Source organism: Leptonotus elevatus, chromosome 16 (genome assembly GCF_054856555.1).
Source record: "Leptonotus elevatus isolate MCC_2025b chromosome 16, RoL_Lele_1.0, whole genome shotgun sequence".
Lineage (NCBI taxonomy): Eukaryota > Metazoa > Chordata > Actinopteri > Syngnathiformes > Syngnathidae > Leptonotus > Leptonotus elevatus.
In genome coordinates this window covers 19,548,402-19,569,349 of record NC_141254.1, presented here as the reverse complement: position 1 = coordinate 19,569,349, position 20,948 = coordinate 19,548,402, and the positions used below count along the sequence as shown (strand labels likewise).

The 20,948-nt window shown below is 47.5% G+C and overlaps 2 protein-coding genes across 12 annotated transcripts; one reads left to right on the top strand and one right to left on the bottom strand.

The window, feature by feature from the left end:
- Positions 1–75: 75 nt before the first annotated feature.
- trim47 (tripartite motif containing 47) lies at positions 76–5,461 on the top strand. The gene is made up of 8 exons (XM_086098236.1): positions 76–332; positions 1,403–1,611; positions 1,715–1,760; positions 2,191–2,286; positions 2,379–2,603; positions 3,098–3,120; positions 3,316–3,458; positions 3,692–5,461. The coding sequence occupies exons 1-8, from the start codon at positions 159–161 to the stop codon at positions 4,219–4,221; spliced, it is 1,446 nt and encodes a 481-aa protein (XP_085954362.1). The 5' UTR covers positions 76–158; the 3' UTR covers positions 4,222–5,461.
- Positions 5,462–5,731: 270 nt separating this feature from the next.
- Positions 5,732–20,659, bottom strand: LOC147161280 (tripartite motif-containing protein 3-like). 11 transcript variants are annotated; one of them, XM_086098234.1, is made up of 16 exons: positions 20,494–20,641; positions 15,480–15,675; positions 13,836–13,965; positions 13,155–13,265; positions 12,871–13,022; positions 11,983–12,265; positions 11,781–11,879; positions 11,572–11,724; positions 10,504–10,894; positions 9,690–9,793; positions 9,435–9,602; positions 8,691–8,859; positions 8,194–8,238; positions 7,083–7,153; positions 6,872–7,012; positions 5,732–6,027 (listed from the first exon to the last, which is right to left on the bottom strand). In XM_086098234.1, the coding sequence occupies exons 2-16, from the start codon at positions 15,614–15,616 to the stop codon at positions 5,875–5,877; spliced, it is 2,307 nt and encodes a 768-aa protein (XP_085954360.1). In that variant the 5' UTR covers positions 15,617–15,675; positions 20,494–20,641; the 3' UTR covers positions 5,732–5,874. The 11 variants fall into 11 exon arrangements, with proteins under 11 accessions (XP_085954360.1, XP_085954355.1, XP_085954356.1 ...); XM_086098229.1 differs by lacking the exon at positions 20,494–20,641 and adding an exon at positions 16,901–17,109; XM_086098230.1 differs by lacking the exon at positions 20,494–20,641 and adding an exon at positions 16,901–17,109 and having other exon boundaries at positions 8,194–8,235.
- Between the last annotated feature and the right edge of the window lie 289 nt (positions 20,660–20,948).

The following is a 20,948-nucleotide window of genomic DNA, read 5'->3' as shown; positions in this document are numbered from 1 at the left end:
TTGGCCGAACAGCAGAATGACGTCACAACCATGTCCCCGGCCCTTTTCCGGCGCGCTTCTCTTCCGGCTTCCGGCTTCCGGCTTCCGGTGTGGGCTGTGTTTGTGTATTGTGCACGGCGGCTGCTTGGAGTTGCCTGGCCGGCAGGTAACGAGACAACATGGCCACGTCCAACGACGAAGTGAGGAAGGAGCTCACCTGCGCCATCTGCCTGGACTTCTTCAAGGACCCCGTCATCCTCAAGTGCGGACACAATTTCTGCCGCTTCTGCATCTGCATGCACTGGGACGAAAATGGCGCAGACTACGGCTACCAGTGCCCGCAATGCCGAACGGTAAATGTTGCTTTCTTTCGTGGCGCTCCTCGTCGTCGTTGTTGTTATGGCGCTGCGTGGTGGTAACATTCTCCCGATTTCTTTCGATGTGTTTGTCTCGATATGCTAGCTGGCGTAAGCATAAATTAGCATCTCCAAAGAACTGCCTTCCTTTTGAGACGTTGCGTGCGTGCGTGCGTGCGTGCGTGCGTGCGTGCGTGCGTTGTCGCTAAAAAAAAAAAGGCATTCATCGCAAACAGTTGAGTTGTGCGTCAACGTTCTAAGACTGGTCGCCAGCCAGCGCTTGGAGACAAACAGCTGATTGGTCACCAGGGAAATGAAAGACATCCATTCAAACATGGTGCATCATTTAGCATATATATTTACATTTACATTTCTTAGACAAAGTGAAGCACGTTGTGTATTGTTGGAAGACAGTCTTTGCCTTCCGCGTGTAGTGAGAATGTTTGGCGACCAGTCACTTCGAAGCTTTATTTTACAGAATATTCCGGACACAAGCAAGTTTACAGACAAATGGCTGCACGTGTGTCGTCACAGCAGACTCCCAGCATTCTTATACTATCTGAAAAAGCAGCATCGTAAAACCCCCACATGTTCAGGAAGCAGCCGCAGCGAAGACTGACGTCATTCAATACACATCGACAAATGGCCCATTGTTGTGAAAATAGAGGAGGCTCCCCCAAACATCATTTAAACACTCACCCAGCTCTACTGAGGAAATTCAAGCGGTTATGACTAAATGTAAGCAATTATAACTAAATCTGGGCAGAAGACCCGCGACAGAATGAAGCCTGACTTCTAAATCAAGCGGCCTTTTCTCGTACTCCTTGGAAAATGTCTGGTGCGTTTATTCGTATTTGATGGTTTCGTTTCGAGTGCAGGGACAAGAAGGTCGACCTTGTTCCTGTCTCACTTTGTTGTGAGACAAAGCCAAGATGTCTGTTTTGGGAAGAAGGCGCAGATGAGAACTCGCTGCCCGTTCACGGACGGATATAAAAATGGACGCACATCAGCAGGTTGCGTTCTTCATGCATCACATTTCAAATTTAAATCCCCAAAATTCCCTCCAGGTGTTCAACAAGAGGACCTTTACCAAGAACTACCTGGTGCAGAACCTGGTCGCCAAGATGGAAGACCTGGACTTGGGTTTGAGTCTGACCCCCGCAAAGCCGGTCAAGATGGACGGCAAGTGTGAGCTGCACGGCGAAGAGCTCAAGTTGTACTGCCAGGCGGACAAGAGGCCCATCTGCGTGGTGTGCCGCGAGTCGCGCACGCACAGGTGAGCTCGCGCGGGGACGAGTTAACGAGGCGTGCGAACGCGTGCTTGGAAGCGAATGGCGGAGCATCGTGTGTAAAGCGGCGGCCGCCATTTTGTCTTTCAGATATCACGAGGTGGCTCCCATCTCAGAAGTTGTTCATGGGATGAAGGTAACGTTTGCTTTCGTTTTCAAAGTTCTTTCATTTTACCGAATCCAAAAGACGACATTTTGCTCCGTCTTTCCAACACCAATTTAGTCAACGGCGACTTCGTCGTCTGCCATTTTGTGACATCGTCTCTCTAAAGTGGCTTCTTTGGTGGCCAAAATGAGCATTTAGCTTTTTTCAATAGGCTTCAAAATCCGCCCCCACTAAGTGTAAAAACTTGTGGGCCCCTTTTGGGAGTTTTATTTTTGCATTTCTTGAACGTTGGAATAAAAATAGTTGGATGGAAAAGCCACTCTTGGTGAGCGAGCTTGAGAATAGACCCGCGGGCTGCACACCCAAATTGTGCTAACGAGGAGGAGGAGAGCGAGAAAAAAGTGATTTGGCGCCCTCTAACTGGACATTTACGTACTTATTGTTGTTTGTTTTGTTTCAGCTGGAGTTGAGACTGCGTCTGAGGCCGCTCAACAATTACAAGTCGCAGTACGCCAAAGTCATCTCCGCCGACGAGCGCACCAAAAACGATGTCAGGGTACGCCCGTTCGCTACCGCGCGCCCCCCCGCACGCACGCACGCCAACGTCACGAAAGCGGCGGAGCAAACGTGCGTGCGTTGCGCTTTCAGATGAAGAAGCAGCGTCTGAAGGAGAAGGTGGAGGCGGACGTGGGCGCGCTGGTTCAGTTCCTGCTGGACGAGCGAGACGCGCTGCTGGACAGCCTGGACGCCGAGGAGGCGGCGGCCGTGGCCGTGCTGGACGAGAACCTGGAGGTGGTCCGCGCCGAGGCGGCCGACGTGGCCAAATACATCGGCGACATCAACCAGCACGTCAGCGGCGACACCAGCTTCCAGGTCGTTGCTTGATTCGCGGCAAATGCACACATTTGACTTCTTCTTTCTTTTTGTGTGTGTGTAAATATCAAGCCACACCCATTTAATTGATCAAGTGGAATTGGCGTATGCGGGTCTGAGTTGCGAACATTCGCAGAGACGAACAAAGGCTGACCAATGTCCATAAAAGCTGTATTTTGCGTGCAAGTTCATATTTAAGTGCGCGCCACATCATACATTACGGTACAGTGTCGTACTGCAGTTCCCCTCTCGGCCACAACCCCGCCGAGCAGCATCGTGCCATTTGCTCATTCCAACGACCTCTCGGTCCGGCGCCGTCCTTGGCAACCATCCGTGGGTCTGTTTGTGGGTAAATAGGCTGCAGTGTAGCGCCACCTACTGGATATGTCAGATCTGTTTTTAAATAAGGCCCATTCATATTTTATTTATTTAATCATGTCAACGTGCAAACGGGAGTATTTTCAACATGGCCTGTTTTTTGTGTCTTCCATCAGAGCCTGGTCGAGATCTTCAATAAGTAAGTTTCTCATGTTTCACCTCAACCGTTACAACGTGCCAAATGAAACCTTACGATACTTCATGGGATCCACGTTTCAACATGGTGAACACGTTTCATAATTCACCGTTAGGTCGCAAAATAAGAAGAACTTGATCCCGACGCCCACCCTGGCGTGCCAAGGACCCCGAAATAACATCCCTTTTCTTTGCCGAGGTTGCCAGGCTTGCAACCGGCCGACAATTGCTACAAGAAGTACGGCGAGGCGACGCCCGTCGACAGTCCCACCGAGTTCGTCGACTTCTCGGGGCCGTTCCAGCTCATCATGTGGAAGAAGATGATGCACGTCCTGCACACAAGTCAGTCGCGAACGCAACGAACGCGCAACCCATCTTGTTTGAAAATGCAAAAGCAAAAGCAAACGTTATCCCAGACAGTCGAAAAGTATCGATTTGACCTCGTGCAGAAAAAACGGATCATAGAGTAAGACTTGAAAGTATATTTGTATCGAAAATGAATTTAGCAAACAACGATGGGTTGAAAACGGCCCCGCGCGCTGAAAGCACGCGACGTAACAAAGCGCGCCCCGCAGTGCCGCAGAACCTGACGCTGGACCCGGACACGGCGCACCCCAACCTCCAGATCTCGGACTTCGACACCAAGGTGGAGGAGGTGCAGGCCCGCAGCCACGAACCCGACCTGCCGGTGCGCTTCACGCGCTTCTGCGGCGCGCTGGCCACGGCGCAGTACTGCGGCGGGCAGCACTACTGGGAGGTGGACGTGCGCGACAAGGGCGTGTGGTACCTCGGCGTCACCACAGAGGGCAGCAACCGCAAGGGCTTCGTCAGCCTGGTGCCGTCGGCCGGCTACTGGAGCCTGTGCCTGCAGGACCGCCTGTACGCCAACGGCGAGGACGGCCGCGTGCCCGTGGCCGACTACTGGAACTCGCCGCGCGTGGGCGTCTTCCTGGACTACGACCGCGGCCGCCTCAGCTTCTACGACGCCGTCACCATGAAGCGCCTCTACATGTTCGACACGTGCTTCGTGGAGCCCGTCTCGCCCTTCTTCAGTCCCGGCAAGAACGACCCGGGCAGCCGCCTCTGCATCTGCCACTACTACTGACGCCGGCCGACGGAACGCAAAATGCTTCTGAACCCTCAACAAAAAATCTGCGGCTTTCAAACTGAACTCAACGTGTTGGAATTCAGTCTTCGCTTTTGTTTTTCATGGTTTTAATGAGCAGCTTTTATGTTTTATTGTAAAAATCCAATTCACGCTTTTCTCATGTTATTGACTTGCAGCCATTTGGACGGATTTTGCCCGCACAATATTCTGTTCTATTGCCATCAAAACATGGAAGCTACCGAAAGAAACATTTGCGTCTCTTCTTTCATCGGGACAAATCGCTTTTGTTGTTTTGGTTTTGCAGAAGTTTCATCATTATTCACAAATCTGTTTAGAATTGTGGGTACGTGAGCTTTTTTGCAACACGACCCTGGTTGATCTCTTATACTCTGCTGCCTCCTGCTGGCCGTTTTAGTAAAAACTACCACTGCTTTAAGCGACCTCTTCAGGTCAGAAGCTGCATAAAAAGCATAATAAAAACTTTTTTTTTACGTATAAATACATCTTTGAGATATTTCAAAGTTTTTAGGAGCAAATGATTTTAAGCATTAAAAAAACATTTCGTTGTTTTCAATGGGCCGCAGTCTAATTAATTTTTTTTGTACTTTTTAAACATACTTTGTTTTTTATTGTTTCCTCAAATTAGCATTATCACACAGTAGTTACCTCATTTTTTGTTTTCCCTTCATCATCTTTTGTGAGTGTTAAACGTCACCATTTTTTGTCCACTGGAGTTCAGATGATATTGGAGAACTGTTGTTATTTATTTTTTGGTAAATGCGGTTTTGCTTCATTGTAAGCATTTTTGTTTGTGTATTATCTGCGCTATACAATGTGCTAAATATTGCTGGCATGGGTCCGAAACCTTGTACCTCCAAAATACTCTTGGTCCACCAACCACACATTTCGACTCACCATTTATGTGGATTAAAAAAAAAAATACAAAATTGACCAAATGACGACTTTTGAGGTTTTTATGTTCAATGCCGTCGATATGCTGAATATATTGAAGATCTCTCTCGTTACTGGGATTTTTTTTTTTAATCAAATGGGGAAAAAAATGTCTTGTTCGACAATATTTGTAATATTTACAATGAAACTTTATTAGTCATGTTTGGTGACAGCTGCCGTTTCATTCACGCAGAAACGCAAAGAAACGGAATCATACACATCCATTTGCACAATATATTACTATGATATGATGTACAGTGTTGGTGCAATAAACGTTTTGGCAGAAGGAGTTTGGTTTCAATGATTTGGCAAAATTAGGGAGGAGCTTCAAGCGCTACATTTAATGATGTACATTTTTGGGTGATTAAAAAGTACGTTTTTGATCAAGCAAGCATTTGATCGAAAATGTACAATTTGGACTTTTTCCTTCAAATACAGTTTTCACATATATTATTTTTTAATGAAATTCCATCCAATTTTTTCACCAATTTGAATTCCGGAATATTCAAACTTTATATCTTGTAAGAAAGAGTAACTTTTTATTTTCGCTGATGAATATTTATTACAGCTTTCTTCCTCGTGTAAAAAAAACAAATGTTGACTGAAAATTATAATATTTTTTCATAATTCTGGACTTTTCCCCCCCCATAATATCTCTTGGATGAGTTGTAGTTTGTCGCCACCGCGCGGCGCCGGGTGCTATTGCAGGTACCGGTAGACCTTGAAGCAGTGGTTCCCCGAGTCGGCTACGGCCACGTGACCGTCCGAGGTGAGCGCCAAACCTTGAGGGCCGTAAAGCGGGTCGGCCGTCGTGTTGATGTACGACAGGAAGGAGCCCGTGCTGTCGAAAACCTGATGATGACAAAACAACATCGTTGGCACAAATGTTGGCAACATTGCTACTTTTGATCACTTTTCGCATTTGAAATGACACCAACATTTAATGTTGCTTTATATTACAATTTTTTCACATGAAATTGTTTTTAGAATGACAACGTTCACACAAAATGTCAGTTTTTATTTTCTGTGACTGTTTTCACGCTGTTTGCCCTCCAATGATTGTGTGATGTCACGTGACTTCCCTCCCTCAAATTAGCAATTTTGAATTGATTTTTACATAAAACATGGTCATCTATTAAAAAAGGCCTTACGATACATGTTTTTTTTTTAAACAAATCCTGACTATATATGACTCTTTTTTAAATGTATGTCTTGCTATACAAACTTCGCGATTGCACGGCTCGATAATAACTTTGAACGAGTAAACTAACAGTCGCTAAGTCAATTCAATCGTCACGCCGCTTATTTATTGGGTCGTCCTGATTTTTCAAGTTCTTGTAAATGGCGTCTTTTGAATCAGTCTGGCTTTTGTTCACATCAAATGATTTGATTTGACTTCGTTCCTATTGAAGTGCGTCTTCTGCCCACATTCAGTCGCGAGTGTTTTCTTTTCCTCAGTATTGCTTTGTTGTGCGGATGTTTCCTTGAGCGACAGCGCCATCTCTCTGCCGGGGGCAGTCATGACTGAAGGAGGAAAAGAACTTCTGCCAACTCTCAAATGACACCGTTTTTGCATTTCAGGCCAAATGACAAATTTGAATCGATTGACTTTGACATCCACAGCAATGTTGGCGTGCGGAGCGGTCAATGGCGATGAAGGAGTGAATTTGTGGTGGCGGTTGCCGCTTCCGGCCACCTGCATCCTGCTGTTGCCCCAGTCGGCGACGATGATGTTGCCGTTGGCGTCCACGGCGACGCCGGTGGGCGCGTTGAATTGTCCGTTGCCTTCGCCGTGGGAGCCGAACTTGAAGAGGAACTCGCCGTCGGCGCTGTACACCTGCGACAGGTGACGGGAAGTGAAGCCGGCGGGAAAACAGGGCCGCTCGCGGAGACGGGCGGGCTCGTACCTTGACCGAGTGGTTGTGGAAGTCGGTGACCACGATTTCGTTCTTGTTGTTGACGGCCACGAAGTGAGGACCTGCCGGCGGCACACAAGTCAGCTCGGCCCGACCCGCGTCTCGTCTTTCGGCGGGTCGGAAAGAGCAAAGGTCACGCGGGTCGCCTTTCCACCAAGCAGCGCGCGCGCTTTGCCGTCGACCAACAATCGCATCTTTTCATGTTTTGTCAATGATGAGATTTGCCCCAAAATTCTAACTTTATCCTCCTAAAATCATTTCTTGTATTACGGACACTTTATTGTTGTGGAACGACAGATTGTTTTTTTCGAGGAATATTTATGAAATTCTGGCTCTTTTTTCTCCAAATATCATTTACGATTCTGACGTTTTTTCTCGTAAATGCTACGTTTTTGTAAACAAATTATTCTTGTGAATTATAAGATGTCGCCTACTTGTTGCTATGCTCATTAAAAATAACTTCTCATTTTACAACAATGTTCTTATTGGAACTTTATTTTTGGATGATGAGGGGAAAAAATGCGTCTCCAGATTTGAAATCACATTCCAAACTTTTTCAAGAAAATGGAAATCTGAGATTTTTTCTGCAGATTTTTACTCAATTGTGATTTTTTTTCCTGAATTTAAATGTAGGTGTAAAATAATGAATTTCCCCCTCAAATGAATATGACCTTTTATTTGATTGAAGTTATTTCTGATCTTCCTTGACCTTGTAAAAGCTACAACTTTTGCGTGAAAAGGATTTTTCACCTGTAAAATGACAAAACTTTGTTCTGTACTTTGTAAATTCGTGATAAGCAATTACCGCTAATTTTCCTTTTTCACCTGGATTAGAAATTTCAGACGGTTGTGAGAATATTTTGACAAAAAAGCACTACTTTTACATCATACCTGAACGAATGGGCTTTTTCGGGTCAAAATGTCTGCTCTTTTCTGACAAGCGAGCGTTTGGTGGAAACTTGCTGGCCTGGTCATGCACTAGCACGGGGAGTAACCAGCCCCCTCTAGCGGTTAGTTTGGAGCACGACACACTGATCAGCAGGCGGGTCAACAGGGAGGAAGAGGAAGAGGAAGAGCAAAGTGGGACAGCAAAAGTACTTACTGAACACCGAGGCCGACTTATTTACGTTTGGAAGCAGTTTGTCTGCTGAGTGGAAAAGAAAACGTGCAACAACACAAAAGACAAAAGAAAACAACAACATAAGACGAGATTGCAAAGGACGCCATTTGGCACACGAGACGTTTGCAGGAATTTCACAAAGGACCGCTTTCACTTTTGCACATGACAACGTGTTGTTCTGTGCTTTTATCTCTTTATCGGAAACTGATTGTATTCTTTGAAAAATTGGACTTTCTCTTCCGATTCTAATTTGAGTTGGAACCAATCATTTGTTCTTTTTCTTGTCAACAACAATGACAAACTTTTTCAAATAAATGTTTGAATTCCAACTTTGTTCAGTCTTACTTTTGACCATATTGTGACTTTTCATTCCTTTATTGATTGATTGATTGCTCGGTACGTTGCAGTGAGGGTGCGGATGTCACGTCTGGTCTCCTAACGATTGTGCGGCGGCGGCGGCGGCGGCGGCGAGTCATCACCTGCAAATTGTCTGTCGGAGACGCCGCGCCCTCCGAACTTGGTGACCAGCTTGCCGTTGGCCTGGAAGATGAAGACGCAGCAGGCCTTGTTGTCCACCGTGATGATGTGTCCGTTCTTGTCCACGGCCACGCCCTTCGGACCCATCAGGCGGCCTGAGCCGATCTTGTTCTGCGGCGCCGCAATGACAACGAGCGGTGTCGCAACATTGCCCAGGGGGCCCCGAGCAAGAAGGGATTGGGCGCCCCCGGCGGCCATTCGTAGAATGCATAGTACGTCCTTTTAAAATTGCGCATCTGCATCGTCCAAAAATAATAATAATAGAAAAAATATAGACGTCAAAAGATCCATTTTGAACTGGGCTGGCAGTGAAGGAGTTCATTCGGGTCACCGCTTTTGTTTTAGTTAGTTTAACTTCTTCTAAATGAGCCAGAAAACAGGAAAATCAAAAGACTAATTGCATGGTCGTAAAAAAAAAAAAGCCTTACTATATGTTTTTTTTTTAAGACGCCTTCTTTTTTTCTTTTTATAGGCTCCTTACATACGTGGCCGTTTAAAAAATCTTTATTTATATACTATATGGTTGTTCAAAACAAAAACGCATGACTATAAATGGTCGTAAAAAACCCCCACTTTTTTTCTTCTTCTTTTTTTAAAATTAGTTTATAGGCGTGCTCGAGTCGAGCGCGTCTCGGAAAACAGCGGCCGCGGTCTTGCGCGAGCACCGGCGAGGTCCGCCCCCTCACCTTAAACTTTCCGTCGGAGGAGAAGATGCTGACCCAGCGATTGTCGTAATCGGCCACCACCACGTCGCCGTTGGGGTCGACGGCGACGCCGGTCGGCCGCTGCAGTTGTCCCGGCGAGCGGCCACGGACGCCGAAGCGCATCTTGAACTGGCCGTCGTTGGAGAAGATCTGCGTGGGAAAGCGTTTGGCGTCAGGAGGAGGAGGAGGAGGAGGAGGAGGAGGAGGAGGAGGAGGAGGAAGGTGAGCCAGGGCAACCTGGATGCACTGATTGTTGCTGTCGGCAACCACCACTCGGCCGTTGGCGGACGCCGAGATGCCCTGCAGGTTGGTGAACTCGCCTCGCTCGCGCCCGCGCGATCCTGGAAAACGGACCACATTCAAGAACGGTCACACCAAAAAAGGTTGCAGATACGTTCCGTTTTTTATATGATATCGATTGAGTGAAATGTAAAAAATGTCAAGCGTAAAATGAAGACTTTGTTCTTTTAAAATGAAAACTTTTTGTCATAGAGTAGAAATGAGGATTTTTTTTCACAATATCATGATTTAAAAAAAAATGTCTTTCTCAGAAAATGTAAAACTTTTCTTGCAAGATTATGACATTTCAAAATCCTCAGATTTTTTTCAAAAAGTGACATTTTACAGAAGTTATTTTTTTTGGAAACATTATGACCTCCAATTTAAACTGTCCCAGTTTGCCTTTAACCCCAGGTGCTAGCTAGCCAGCTAGCTAGTTAGCTCCCTGGCTCGCTCCCATGGTGCTCGTTTACTAGGGAACTAGCTAGCTAGCTAGCTAGCTAGCTAACATCAATGGCTGTGGCAGGGTTTTTACTTTCTGGACCTGAATTTGCCGCCTCTGCGCACGAGTAATACACATAAAAAAGTAATACTGACATAAAGTAAAACAAAGCATTTTTTTTAAATAACTAAAACTAATAAAAACGAACAGAACCAGCCTACTAACGAATTAAAAGTAACTCAATTTATAAAAGAAAAACTCCAAATGAAATAAAAACAAACTAACATGAAAATTCCCACGCACACATCAGCCACAGAATCGGCGTCTTACCGATTCGATAGATGAGCTCGTCCTCGATGGGGTTCTCCTTCTTCTTAGCGGCGCTGTGCGTGCTCAGCGGCCGCCTGAGCGCCCTCTGGCGGACGTGTTTGGCGGCGGCGCCGGCGCCGGGCGACTTGACGCGGCGCTTGACGTCGTCGGGCGAGGGCGGCGCGTCGCGGGGCTTGACGGCGCGCAGGCGGAAGGGGCTGGCGCGCACGGGCTGCCCGTACAGGCTGAGCGCCAGCAAGTACTCGCCCTCGCCGCGCAGCGTGTAGCCCACCTCGTAGGTGCCGTTCTTGTTGTCCGTCACTTCGGCTCGGGCGGCGGCGCGGACGCCGTCCGCCGCCGACGTGATCTCGGCTTTCAAAAGCGCGTTGCCCGTCCTCACCAGCTCGCCGTCCTGGAGGGGGAGAAAAAAAAAGTCATTTGTTGGACAAGATGGTGTCAAAGTGGACGTCTTGGTCCTGGTGCTGTTGTCCCTTTGGGGACGTTGCTTCCTCATCCCGCTGCCTCCACGTGTGTGCGCTTTGTCACAATCCATTCCAAACTCGAACCTTCACCTTCATCAGAAATACGTTTACGTCCCCTGATGGGCTGAAAGGGATCGGGTCCACAAGCCGTCCCCTCGCCGCTGCTGGCATCCTGTCGTGGCGGGTGCTGATAATCACTATCGGCCACCGGGTCATCCATTTCGGACAAATCTCGCACCTGTGTCTTGTCTCCGCCAATTAACCCCTGCAAGTTCAGCACTCTGGATAACTTGATAAAGCATTCCAAATCTGCTTGTACTGCAGTAAATCCTTTTTTCCGACCCAAATCATCCCCAAATTTTGCTCTGCTGTCCACATTTGTGGACATTTTCAACAAAACGAAGTCCTTCTGTCCACAGCTTGCAAAGCTGAAAAAAAATGTCGTTTTTTTCCAAACTAAACTTTAGGCTTTCAAGAAGGTTTTAGACTGCGGTTGGGGTCTTAAACTAACGTCAGCTTTTCAACTTGATGACGGTTTTGGATGACGTGTGACCTCGGGTTCCAAACTAGAATTAGGATTTGAAAATATCAGATTGAAAAGGAGTACTTTGTCTTTGGTGGTGACGGTGACGGTGCGGTGCCGGCCGGTGGCGGCGTGCCGTAGACCCTCGCCCGTGGCCACCGAGGTGTGCGCCACGGCGGACGTGGTCAGCAGAACGCCGAGATTCTGGATGGACCGGCGCAGGCCTTCCGTTTCCACCTGAACGGCCAAATGTTGCAATCAGCTGACGATTCGGCCTCCTGAAAACGGCCTACCTGACAGCGCAGGTGTGCGTTCTGATGCGGCCTCTCCGGGAAGTCGTGTCCGGCCAGCGCCGTCATGCGCTCGCTCATTTGCTTCTGGACCAGCAGAACCTGAACACAGCGCGCACAAGAGTCCCGCTGGGTTTTGCGGGAAGCCACGGAGGCGACGGTTGCGCGGCGGTGGCGCGGCGGTTGCGCGGCGGTGGCGCCTGACCTCGGCGGCGCTGCCGTGGTCCAGCGCTTGCTGGGTGAAGCCGCAGCTGCTCTGGATGCGATCTCTGCCTTGGAGGAGGTCCGCCAACTGGGCCTGGAGAACCTTCTGCTTGGCGCCGCAGATGTCGTCCAGGTCGGCCAGCAGCGCCGTCTTGCGCTGCTCCAAGGCTCGCTCCAGCTCCTGGAAGGTGGCGCCGATCTCCGCCACCGCCTCCTCCTTGCGCTCGCTCAGCTGGCGGGAGATCTCGCTCACCAGCTCCATGGCCGCCGTCAGCTGGGGCAACCTGCGGGGGGCGCCAAAGGACCGCGTTGTCGACTTTTGGTTGCTTGGCCAGTTTGAAATATAATCGTTCAAATCCTTTAGAAATGTCTGATTTTTTTTTTTTTTTTTTAAACATGTTGTTACTTACTCCTTATCCCAGCTACATATAAAGTTTATTTTCATAAAAAAATGACATTAAAAGTCACACTTTTGTTGCGTTTCTATCCTAGTGCACATCTTTCACATCCTCTGCAGGAAATTAAAAAGGCCAAACTTGAAGTGAACTTCATTTCATTTTCTGAACAAGGACTGTGACTGTGGGGGGGGGGGGGGGGGGGGGGGGTTATAATCGTGACGTCACACCTAATCAGTGGCGTGGCCCATATGCTAATGAGCATATGGCTGCATTATGAGGAGGGTCGGAGGTCAGGCTTTGCTTTTGTTTTCTTGCTTTCTTGATTCATTCAAACCGCAACATCCGATTCAAACTGAGGTCGAACTTTTCAAACGAGGAAGTGCGTACTCGAACGCCCCTTGAACTCGCAAATGCGCAAGTGACGTCACTCGACAACGGCGACCCCTTTGGAAACACAGACCATAAAACTGGGAGAAGCCGATGCCGGTTACCTGCTGCGGATGGCGTCCAGCTGAGTCTCGAGCGCCGCCTTGTGTTGCTCCACGACGTCGCGCAGCGGCACGGTGGCGTGTTCGCGGTGCTCGCCTCCCGTGCACTCCAGACACATGGCCGTCTCGCACGACTCGCAGTAGAACTCCATCACCTGCAAAAATTGCCGAGTAACCGACAGCCGCCTTTCTGCTCGCTTTTCGCATTCAGCCGGCGAGCCGTCCTCCGATTGGTCGGTCCGAGAGCGCCGGCCGCTCGCCGAGGCGCCCCCCCGCACCCGACCCACCTTCCCCTCGTGGTTGGGGCAGCTGAGCGGTTTCCCCGCCGCCGCCGCGCTGACCGACTCCAGGACGCCGCAGGCCTCGGGGCTCGAACACTCGGGTTCTCGTTGGAGGACCTTCACGCAAAACAGCGATTTCATCATTCGATTATATTTGACGGTTTCATTGCAAAAAAAAATGAAATTCCAAGAATCGCATAAGAAATTCTGCCGCTGCACATGACAAATATTCTATAAATGAAATGTAAAAGTCATTACAAAAAATGAAGTTACTTTTTTTAATGAATACAAACTTTATTAAAATAGCAAAGGTTGCATGAGAAATTCCGCCACCGCTCGTAGGTGACATCTTTAAGTCCATTTAGATTCAAAATTAAATGCCTTATTTGACTCTTATTTACATAAGACTGCCAACAAGTCTTAAAAATAAAATATTGTTCAATGAATTTCCAGTCAGTAGTAAAACGGTCCAGAAGGAGGCGCTATTGCACCCTGCCCGCCGCCGCAGGTTGAAATGTCATCAGTTGACGCGCGGGCTCTCTTTAAGTCAACCGCGGCTCCGGTGCGGCGTGCCCGAGACCCTCGCATGTCCGCCCGCTATTCCGGGACATCCGCCGACAAGCCCGCTCGAGTTACATCAGCTGCCGGGATAAACCCTGCAGGAGGTATCGCTGCAAAATGACAAACCTCCATCAGGTTGGTGATGAAGAAGTTGTTCTGCAGAGCGCACACGCCTTTTTCCGGCAGGATGGACGTCTGCCGGCAGACCGGGCACGACAGCGTCAGAGACTCGGCAGGAATGTAGTTCTGGAGGCAACTGGACGGACGGACGGACGGAAAGACAGACAGACAGTTTGCTGAGTGTTGCTGTGCGTGGCGGTGTTCCACTGCGAGGAAGGTTCTTGAACGCATCCCAACATAAACACACTCCAACTATTTTTCATTCTGTCAAAGCGTCATGACTTCAAAGTTGTCCCATAAAAAGACCGAATGAAAGCCAGTCAGGCGTGTACATGGAAAAACACGCACGCACGCACGCACGCACGCACGCGGGCCAACGTTGGGCGTTCTCAACAGGTGGCTAATGCTGAGAGAATGCTGATGTTCGGCCCCCGCTTGGCGTCTTCTTGCACACTATCGGTAAGACGGCGCCATCTTTGGGGGGGCGATTGTGAGCAATTTGAGTTGTGACAGAAAATTCAAAAATGCACACAAAAAAACAAAACTGCCACCCAAAACATGAGTCAGAAAAACTGGATTTTTTTACAAAAAAAGTACAAAAAAGTTATAGACAAAGTCAAAAAAAATCACATAAAAAAACAGTTGAGAACCACACTAAAATATTATAAAAATCGGATTTAAAAAAAAGACAAAAATATACAAGCCAGTCCGTACGAAGCAAAAAGAAGACAAACAAACAGCATCAAAAATCGAATTAAGAACTTAAGAAGCGAGTCAAAAAGAGACAAGATACAGTCAAAATCCAAGTTAAAAAAACAACAGACACAAAACTGTTGATGAAAGGTCAAAACGGTGTCAAACCTAAAGAAGCAACCATCAAGTCAAGGAACAAATGGACCAACAGTCCAATCCAATTTCAAGCCGGTCAAACGGATGCTTGAATTGTTCTGTCCCGTTTCCTCATTCGCTTGACGGCTCAGTTAGCATCGCGTCTTGCTAACGTCCAACATCCAAAAATGTGGTCACATCAGCAGGACGCGCGCTCGCTTGAAGGGAGGATTAACGGCGCTTTCGTGCTTCTCGTTCACATCACGCGCGCACACGCACACACGCAATGGTCAACAGGGGAAACATGACCATATTAGGACATGAGCTTAATTCTGAACAACCATGGACCACACTAAGCTGTGACCAATTGGAGTTTTTATCTTGACACCCGACGGAGCGTGGCTGCAACGTTTGATGAAGTTAAAAAATAAAATTAAAAAAACACAGGTTAAAAATTTAAGTCATGAACCAAGTCAAAAAATAGGCTAGAGTAGACAAGCAAGTCAAGCAAAAACAAACATAAACCAAAGACTAAGTTAGTTCGAAAACCAGTCCCCCAAAAATTGCCATTTAAGTCAAAATGTAAAATAAATAAATAACCACATTAAAAACAGTACAACAAAAAGAACCAATTAAAAAAAACTTCAAAAACTCATCAAATCATGAACCTTTCAGAAGAACCAGCCAAAAACCAAAACAAGAAGTCAAAATTGAAAAAAGCCAAGTCAAGAACCAGCCCAAAACGTTGTCAAAAACGGTTCAAAAACCACTCAAGAACCTTCCAGGAAGCCGCTTTGAATATGCAAATGAGGGAGGCGTTACCTTTCGCAGAAGGTGTGCAGACAGGGCAAGACTTTGGGGTTGCGGTAGCGGTCCAGACAGATGCTGCACACCAAAAACTGCTTGTCGATCTGACGCACCACCGGACTGGCGGTCTCGCCGGACTCCCGCTTCGCCATGGCCGACGCGCACGAGTGCGCACGAGTGCTCACGGGCGCCGGCCAGGACGCCTGAAAACCTGCAACGAAAGAGACAAAGGTTCAAGACGCGCCGACAACGCTGGCAAGAAAACACGTTCGTTCCTCGATCGGGGAGGAAAAAAAAGTCTTCATTGTTGTCGGCGGGTTCATGAGATCGGAAGGCGTGGCGGGAAAGGGCGGCAAACTTTCATAGAAAATATACAAAAAGTCCAAAAGAGGACAGTCAAAAATAAAAATAAATCAGGAACTCGTCAAGAACCAAAGAATGAGCCCCAAAAATAAGCCAAGAAAAAAAGTCACGAATGAATAAATAAGTCAAAAAGCAAGCCAAGAACCAAACCCACCAAAAAGCAGGTCAGAAAAAACCCGTTTCCATCCCGGGAGACTTTTTTTGTTTTTCTACAGCATCTAATCCAAAATGTGTGCACATCTGCCACCGCTGGATTTGATGGCCGCCTGCTGTCATTTGACACACGCCGCACGCCAAACGACCTCAGGAAGTGACGTCAACCTGTGACGGACAACCAGCCCTTTCCCAGTCATAAAACAGTCCCAATACCAGATGACAACCTGCCCAAAAAGCGAATTAAGAATCAGTCCAACAACAACAAAGCTCGTCTGTTGACGCACAAGCACATGCTAGTTGCTAACAGTAGCATCAATGGCGTTGTGAGCAACAGCAGCCGGACGGAACAGGACGCTCATAAAATAAGTTTATTTGGAGGGACAAGTTTCCAAACATCAAAACAAAACCGGACGCTACGCTAAGATTTGCGATGCTACATTAACTTAAGCGAAACTAAGATATGCTAAGTTTGTGCCACGTGACCAAATTGCGCTCATAATACTTAATGGAGGTTGTAATAAGATGACGGTGCATTCAATACCGCTGGGAAATCGGAACAACCCCACTTAGGAGCTTTCCGCTTTTCTAGTCCAAAACATCCCAAATTACACAAATGTACCATTTGACAATCAAACCATTTCAAACATTTGCCATAAGCCACACAGATAAGGCACACACACACACACACACACACACACACACACACACACACACACACACACACACACACACACACACACACACACACACAAACACACACACACACACCGTGGACAGCAGGAAATGGAATCCTACTACTTCCTGTTTTGCTGCCCAGATGCCGAAAAACACACCACTTCATAATACCGAAGACCGTAAACACATCATCTGTCATGAACTGACACACGTAGCACATGCACGCGCACGCGTGTACTTACAGTCTGTGTGAAGTGCGTCATCCTCGGAAGTTTGTCGCCAACTCCGCGTGACAAAACATGAGCGCGCATGTCGGCCTGTTCGCTCACGCGCTCACTCACGCGCTCACTCGCTCACAACAAGTCACTCCCGACCACTCTCCCAGACTCTCACCCCACCACAGCACACACACACGAACACGCGTACTGCACACGCTAGAAGCCCCGCCTCCTTCCTGCCAAGCGCTCCGATTGGTCGAGAAGCGAGGAACGGCAGCGAGGAGTGGGAAGGTTGCGTCACAGACCAACAATTCGCAGGAAGTTGAACTCTCAGCCGGCAAAAGACGAAAAAGCGGCTTCGTCTTCCTCCATTTGGAGCCATGAATGAGAATATTTAGCCAATCATAGGAAGTTGTTCAGCATCACGATCTTCCACAATACGACCAAACACCAACTCGTCCTTTGTAAGAGGAAGAGAAAGAAGAATCTTTGTTGAAATCCAGTCTTTCCAAAATCTTGTCGCCGTCATACAATTAAAGAAGAAATGTTCAGTACTTTCAATTCTTGTTCACAGAAGGAACAATTCTTGCGCTCGATACCAAATCTCAATCTTAGCATCTCATTGGACGGATAAATACGACTCCAACATTCTGAAGTGGACTTTCTTCGTCTCGGGGCTGATCACATTTTCTTAATGTCTGTTTTTGGAAAATAGCTGAATGATGGAATTTCTATTTGATGGTGTCGGGTTGCGAGCGTCCGTCACAAGACAACGTCTTGTTATTTGGCTGAGTCAAAACTTCCTTTACGATTGTATTTGTCTAAATCTGGGATATTATATTATATTTGTCTATATTTTGAATTGCTCTCATCACTTTGTTCAATTGGGCCCGTGTACAACAAAAGTCAGACGTTACCACGGCCATCATCAAGAAGATGGCTGACGGACCAGAAGTTGTGAGCGTGCATCGATTTCCAACACAACAAAACTTGTGGATGGAATGAAGAGAAACTTGATTGGCAGCCGTTCCATTTTAAAATCGCCTGCAAGACCTCCGAGTTTGCTCCTCCTTCCTGGTCTTCTTCTCCTTTTTTTAAATGACTGGTGGCTCACATCTCGATGGCGTAGAGCGCCACCTACAGCAGCGGAGTCCCCTCGCAAAAAAGAACAACAGATGCAAAAGGCCAGAGGTCGCTTGTCCGTTTTGCGCATTTTCGGTAAATTCGCTTAGAAAATTCAAAACAATTGGATGGAAACCCGACTATAATAAGTTTGGGGGGGGGGGGCAGTAAACACATCAAGAAGCAAGTCCCCCAAAAACATCAAGATCCATGTCAGCAGTGTCAAAAAGCAAGCCAGTCTTTAAAAGAAAAGAAAAAGAAAAAAGAGGAAGTTCTCCCTTTAATCCATGCGGATTGATTTGAGTCTACCGGCATCATCTCAGCCCACGCGCACCTTCCCCAAAACCTGTCATCATCAGGATCATCATCATCATCATCATCATCATCATCAGGATCATCATCATCATCATCATCATCATCATCCTCGGCTAAGAGGATGAAGAATTGAATTTTGTACGTAGCTGTTCACTTTATTAGGGACGTAAAAGATAAGGTGGTGTCACACCTCCTGCTGATTGTCTCACGCACACAGAAAGCAAGCGGCCAGAAAAAAAAAACGTGCATGTCTATATATAGAAAACGTCACTTTGCATCCCCCTCAAAGGTTGAAGCGTGCTAACGCCGTTTCACGCCGCCGCCGTCCATCAAACGGGCTGCCGCCACCAAACAGTGCATACGCGGAGAACGCACAGACGGAATAGGATTAGCATGCTAATGCTAATTTGAAAGATTTCATTTCAAACATCTTTGGTTGGCAAGAAGACCGCCCAAAAAGTCTCAAGACGGGATACCCGAAAGTACACAGGAAGTCTGCCATTTTGGTTTTTAGGGTCAACAACTAAGTGAACTGCAGCAGGTCCGAGCTTGAGCAAACATTTGAAGAAAAGAAAAAAAACGTCTGGAAGAGGATCAGAGCCAGTGAAGAGAGAGGAAAAAAAGTTTGACACGATTCTCACTTTAAAGTCAGAATTCTGCCAACCTATTTTTTTTTAATCCTCTTCCGTAGTTTAGAAATGCGACATTTGGTAAGCATGACATTGATGATCGACAAAAAAAAGTCTCAAGAAGCCATGCCGGGAAATCGAACATTTTAACACCGCAAGGTCGGAGCTTGAGCAAACATTTGAAAAGCCGGTTTCAGTTCGCAGCGTGAAATTTGCCAGGCCCGTCTAGCGCGAGTAGAGCCGCCAAAAAGGCTCAAGAAGAAGACATGCCTGAAAACACACCTTTTTGCTTTCAAGTGGCCACTTTAGGCTCATTTATGCCATTTCAAGCTGTCCTTCCAAGACGAACTCGAATGATGAATCTTACAAGCGACTTGCGATTCGGAAGCTCCTCCTCTTCCTCCCCAGCGTGCGCCGCGTTACGTAACGCGCGGCTGCGCGTGAGCGACGGAGATCTTCATCACGTCACGTTCTGGTGAGCTGCTGCACCGCCGGGATATTTAAAGGAACAAATTATTTCAGGATGGGCAGCTCAACCCTGCGGCGTCGAACCACGCCACCGCGCGCTCCACACACACAAATCATCACCCCCCCCCCCCCCCCATCTCTTGCACACGTCCTCCTCGCAGTGCAAGGATTACGAGTAACGCACAGGAATCATTGCGTAATAGTCGCTCAAGTATGCGTTTATTTCCGAGAGGGTGGAATTGTTAGTCATTGTGCGCACGGACAATGAAGGTCAGTGAAGGCATCGCAGAGTCTCAATAGTGTCGCCTTTGCAATGACGGTGGCATCGCGCTAACTTTTATTGTGGTTCCAGTATGTATAGGACTTAATGTATGTCTTATTGAGATACCGCATAAACATATGACAATATAATATGAATTTGACAAATGTTTGAATTTGTGATTTCGCATGTTATGTTTACACTGCTCCCAAATGTAGAAACCGGATCAGATCCAGATTAAACTTGATGTGACGTTGCCAGTCATTTGGATGATCTGATGAGATTTGAGGTAGGTTTTGTATGCAGGCCTGTCACGATCATAACTTTATCCACTTAGCGTTACGGAAAGATGGAACTGCCAACGAGAAGTTAATTCTTTTAAAGACGTCACCTTTAAACTTGCTTTCATTTTGGCCCAAAACTCGCTTTCCGTACAGAAAGCAATGAAAACCTGCTTAGCTCTCAAAAACAAATCTCAACTTTGTTCATCCACTTTTAACAACAACCACAACAAGTCTCAAACTGTCACCACGAAAAAAAGGTCCCATTAAGACTTGATGAGATTTCATCATGACTCTATCATGTAAGCCCCGCCCCCGCCCCGCCCACATTCCTGCCATGCCAGCTGGCCATTCCACTCTACTCTTGCTTCCCGCAAGTACAGACGACATCAGGAGCCTGAGGTTTCCCTTCGGAACACTCCAGCAAGCATGACAGACATTTTACGCAACATTTGCATGTTAGGATCGAAACACAATCAGTCATCGAAGGAGGTGACGTCAGGGCAGGTTCATGTCGGCATGAAGGGCGGGCGCAAGACTTACGGCGAACAGACGACTTCCGGACACACGTCTCAGCGGCGGGCTCTCCTCCTCCTCCTCCTCCTCCACGGGGGGGCGAAACCCGCCCGTCCAACACCGCCACCGCATTCCCCAAAAGAGAACAGGCGTGTTTAGGAGTGTGTGATGGCAGTCAGCGTGTGTGCGTGTGCGCGTGTATCTTAAACGAGTCGTAGAGAGGAAGCCAAGTAGCTGATTGGCCTGAGGGAGGATGGGCGGGGACGGAATGGACCAATGGTGGATGAGATAAGCAGACTGGAGGAGAGATGGCAACAAAGAGGTGTTTTAAAAATACATATATATATTATTTTGTTTTGGGAATTCCTGATGTCCTCTGGAAGTAGACACTTGAGGATGCTGTATGCGTGTGTTGCCATGGCGACTGCATCCGGCGCAGACGGCTTCCTGCTTAACTCCTCATCCTTACCATGGGGAAATGA

Bases quoted from the DNA above. Each gene is read 5' to 3' on its own strand.
- trim47 (XM_086098236.1), top strand. From the start codon at position 159: ATGGCCACGTCCAACGACGAAGTGAGGAAGGAGCTCACCTGCGCCATC. The intron at 3,121-3,315 runs GTAAGTTTCTCA...TTCTTTGCCGAG, and splicing joins CTGGTCGAGATCTTCAATAA to GTTGCCAGGCTTGCAACCGG. The intron at 3,459-3,691 runs GTCAGTCGCGAA...CGCGCCCCGCAG, and splicing joins GATGCACGTCCTGCACACAA to TGCCGCAGAACCTGACGCTG.
- LOC147161280 (XM_086098225.1), bottom strand. From the start codon at position 15,616: ATGGCGAAGCGGGAGTCCGGCGAGACCGCCAGTCCGGTGGTGCGTCAG. The intron at 13,966-15,479 runs GTAACGCCTCCC...CCGTCCGTCCAG, and splicing joins CTGCACACCTTCTGCGAAAG to TTGCCTCCAGAACTACATTC. The intron at 13,266-13,835 runs GTTTGTCATTTT...TTTTGCGTGAAG, and splicing joins TCATCACCAACCTGATGGAG to GTCCTCCAACGAGAACCCGA.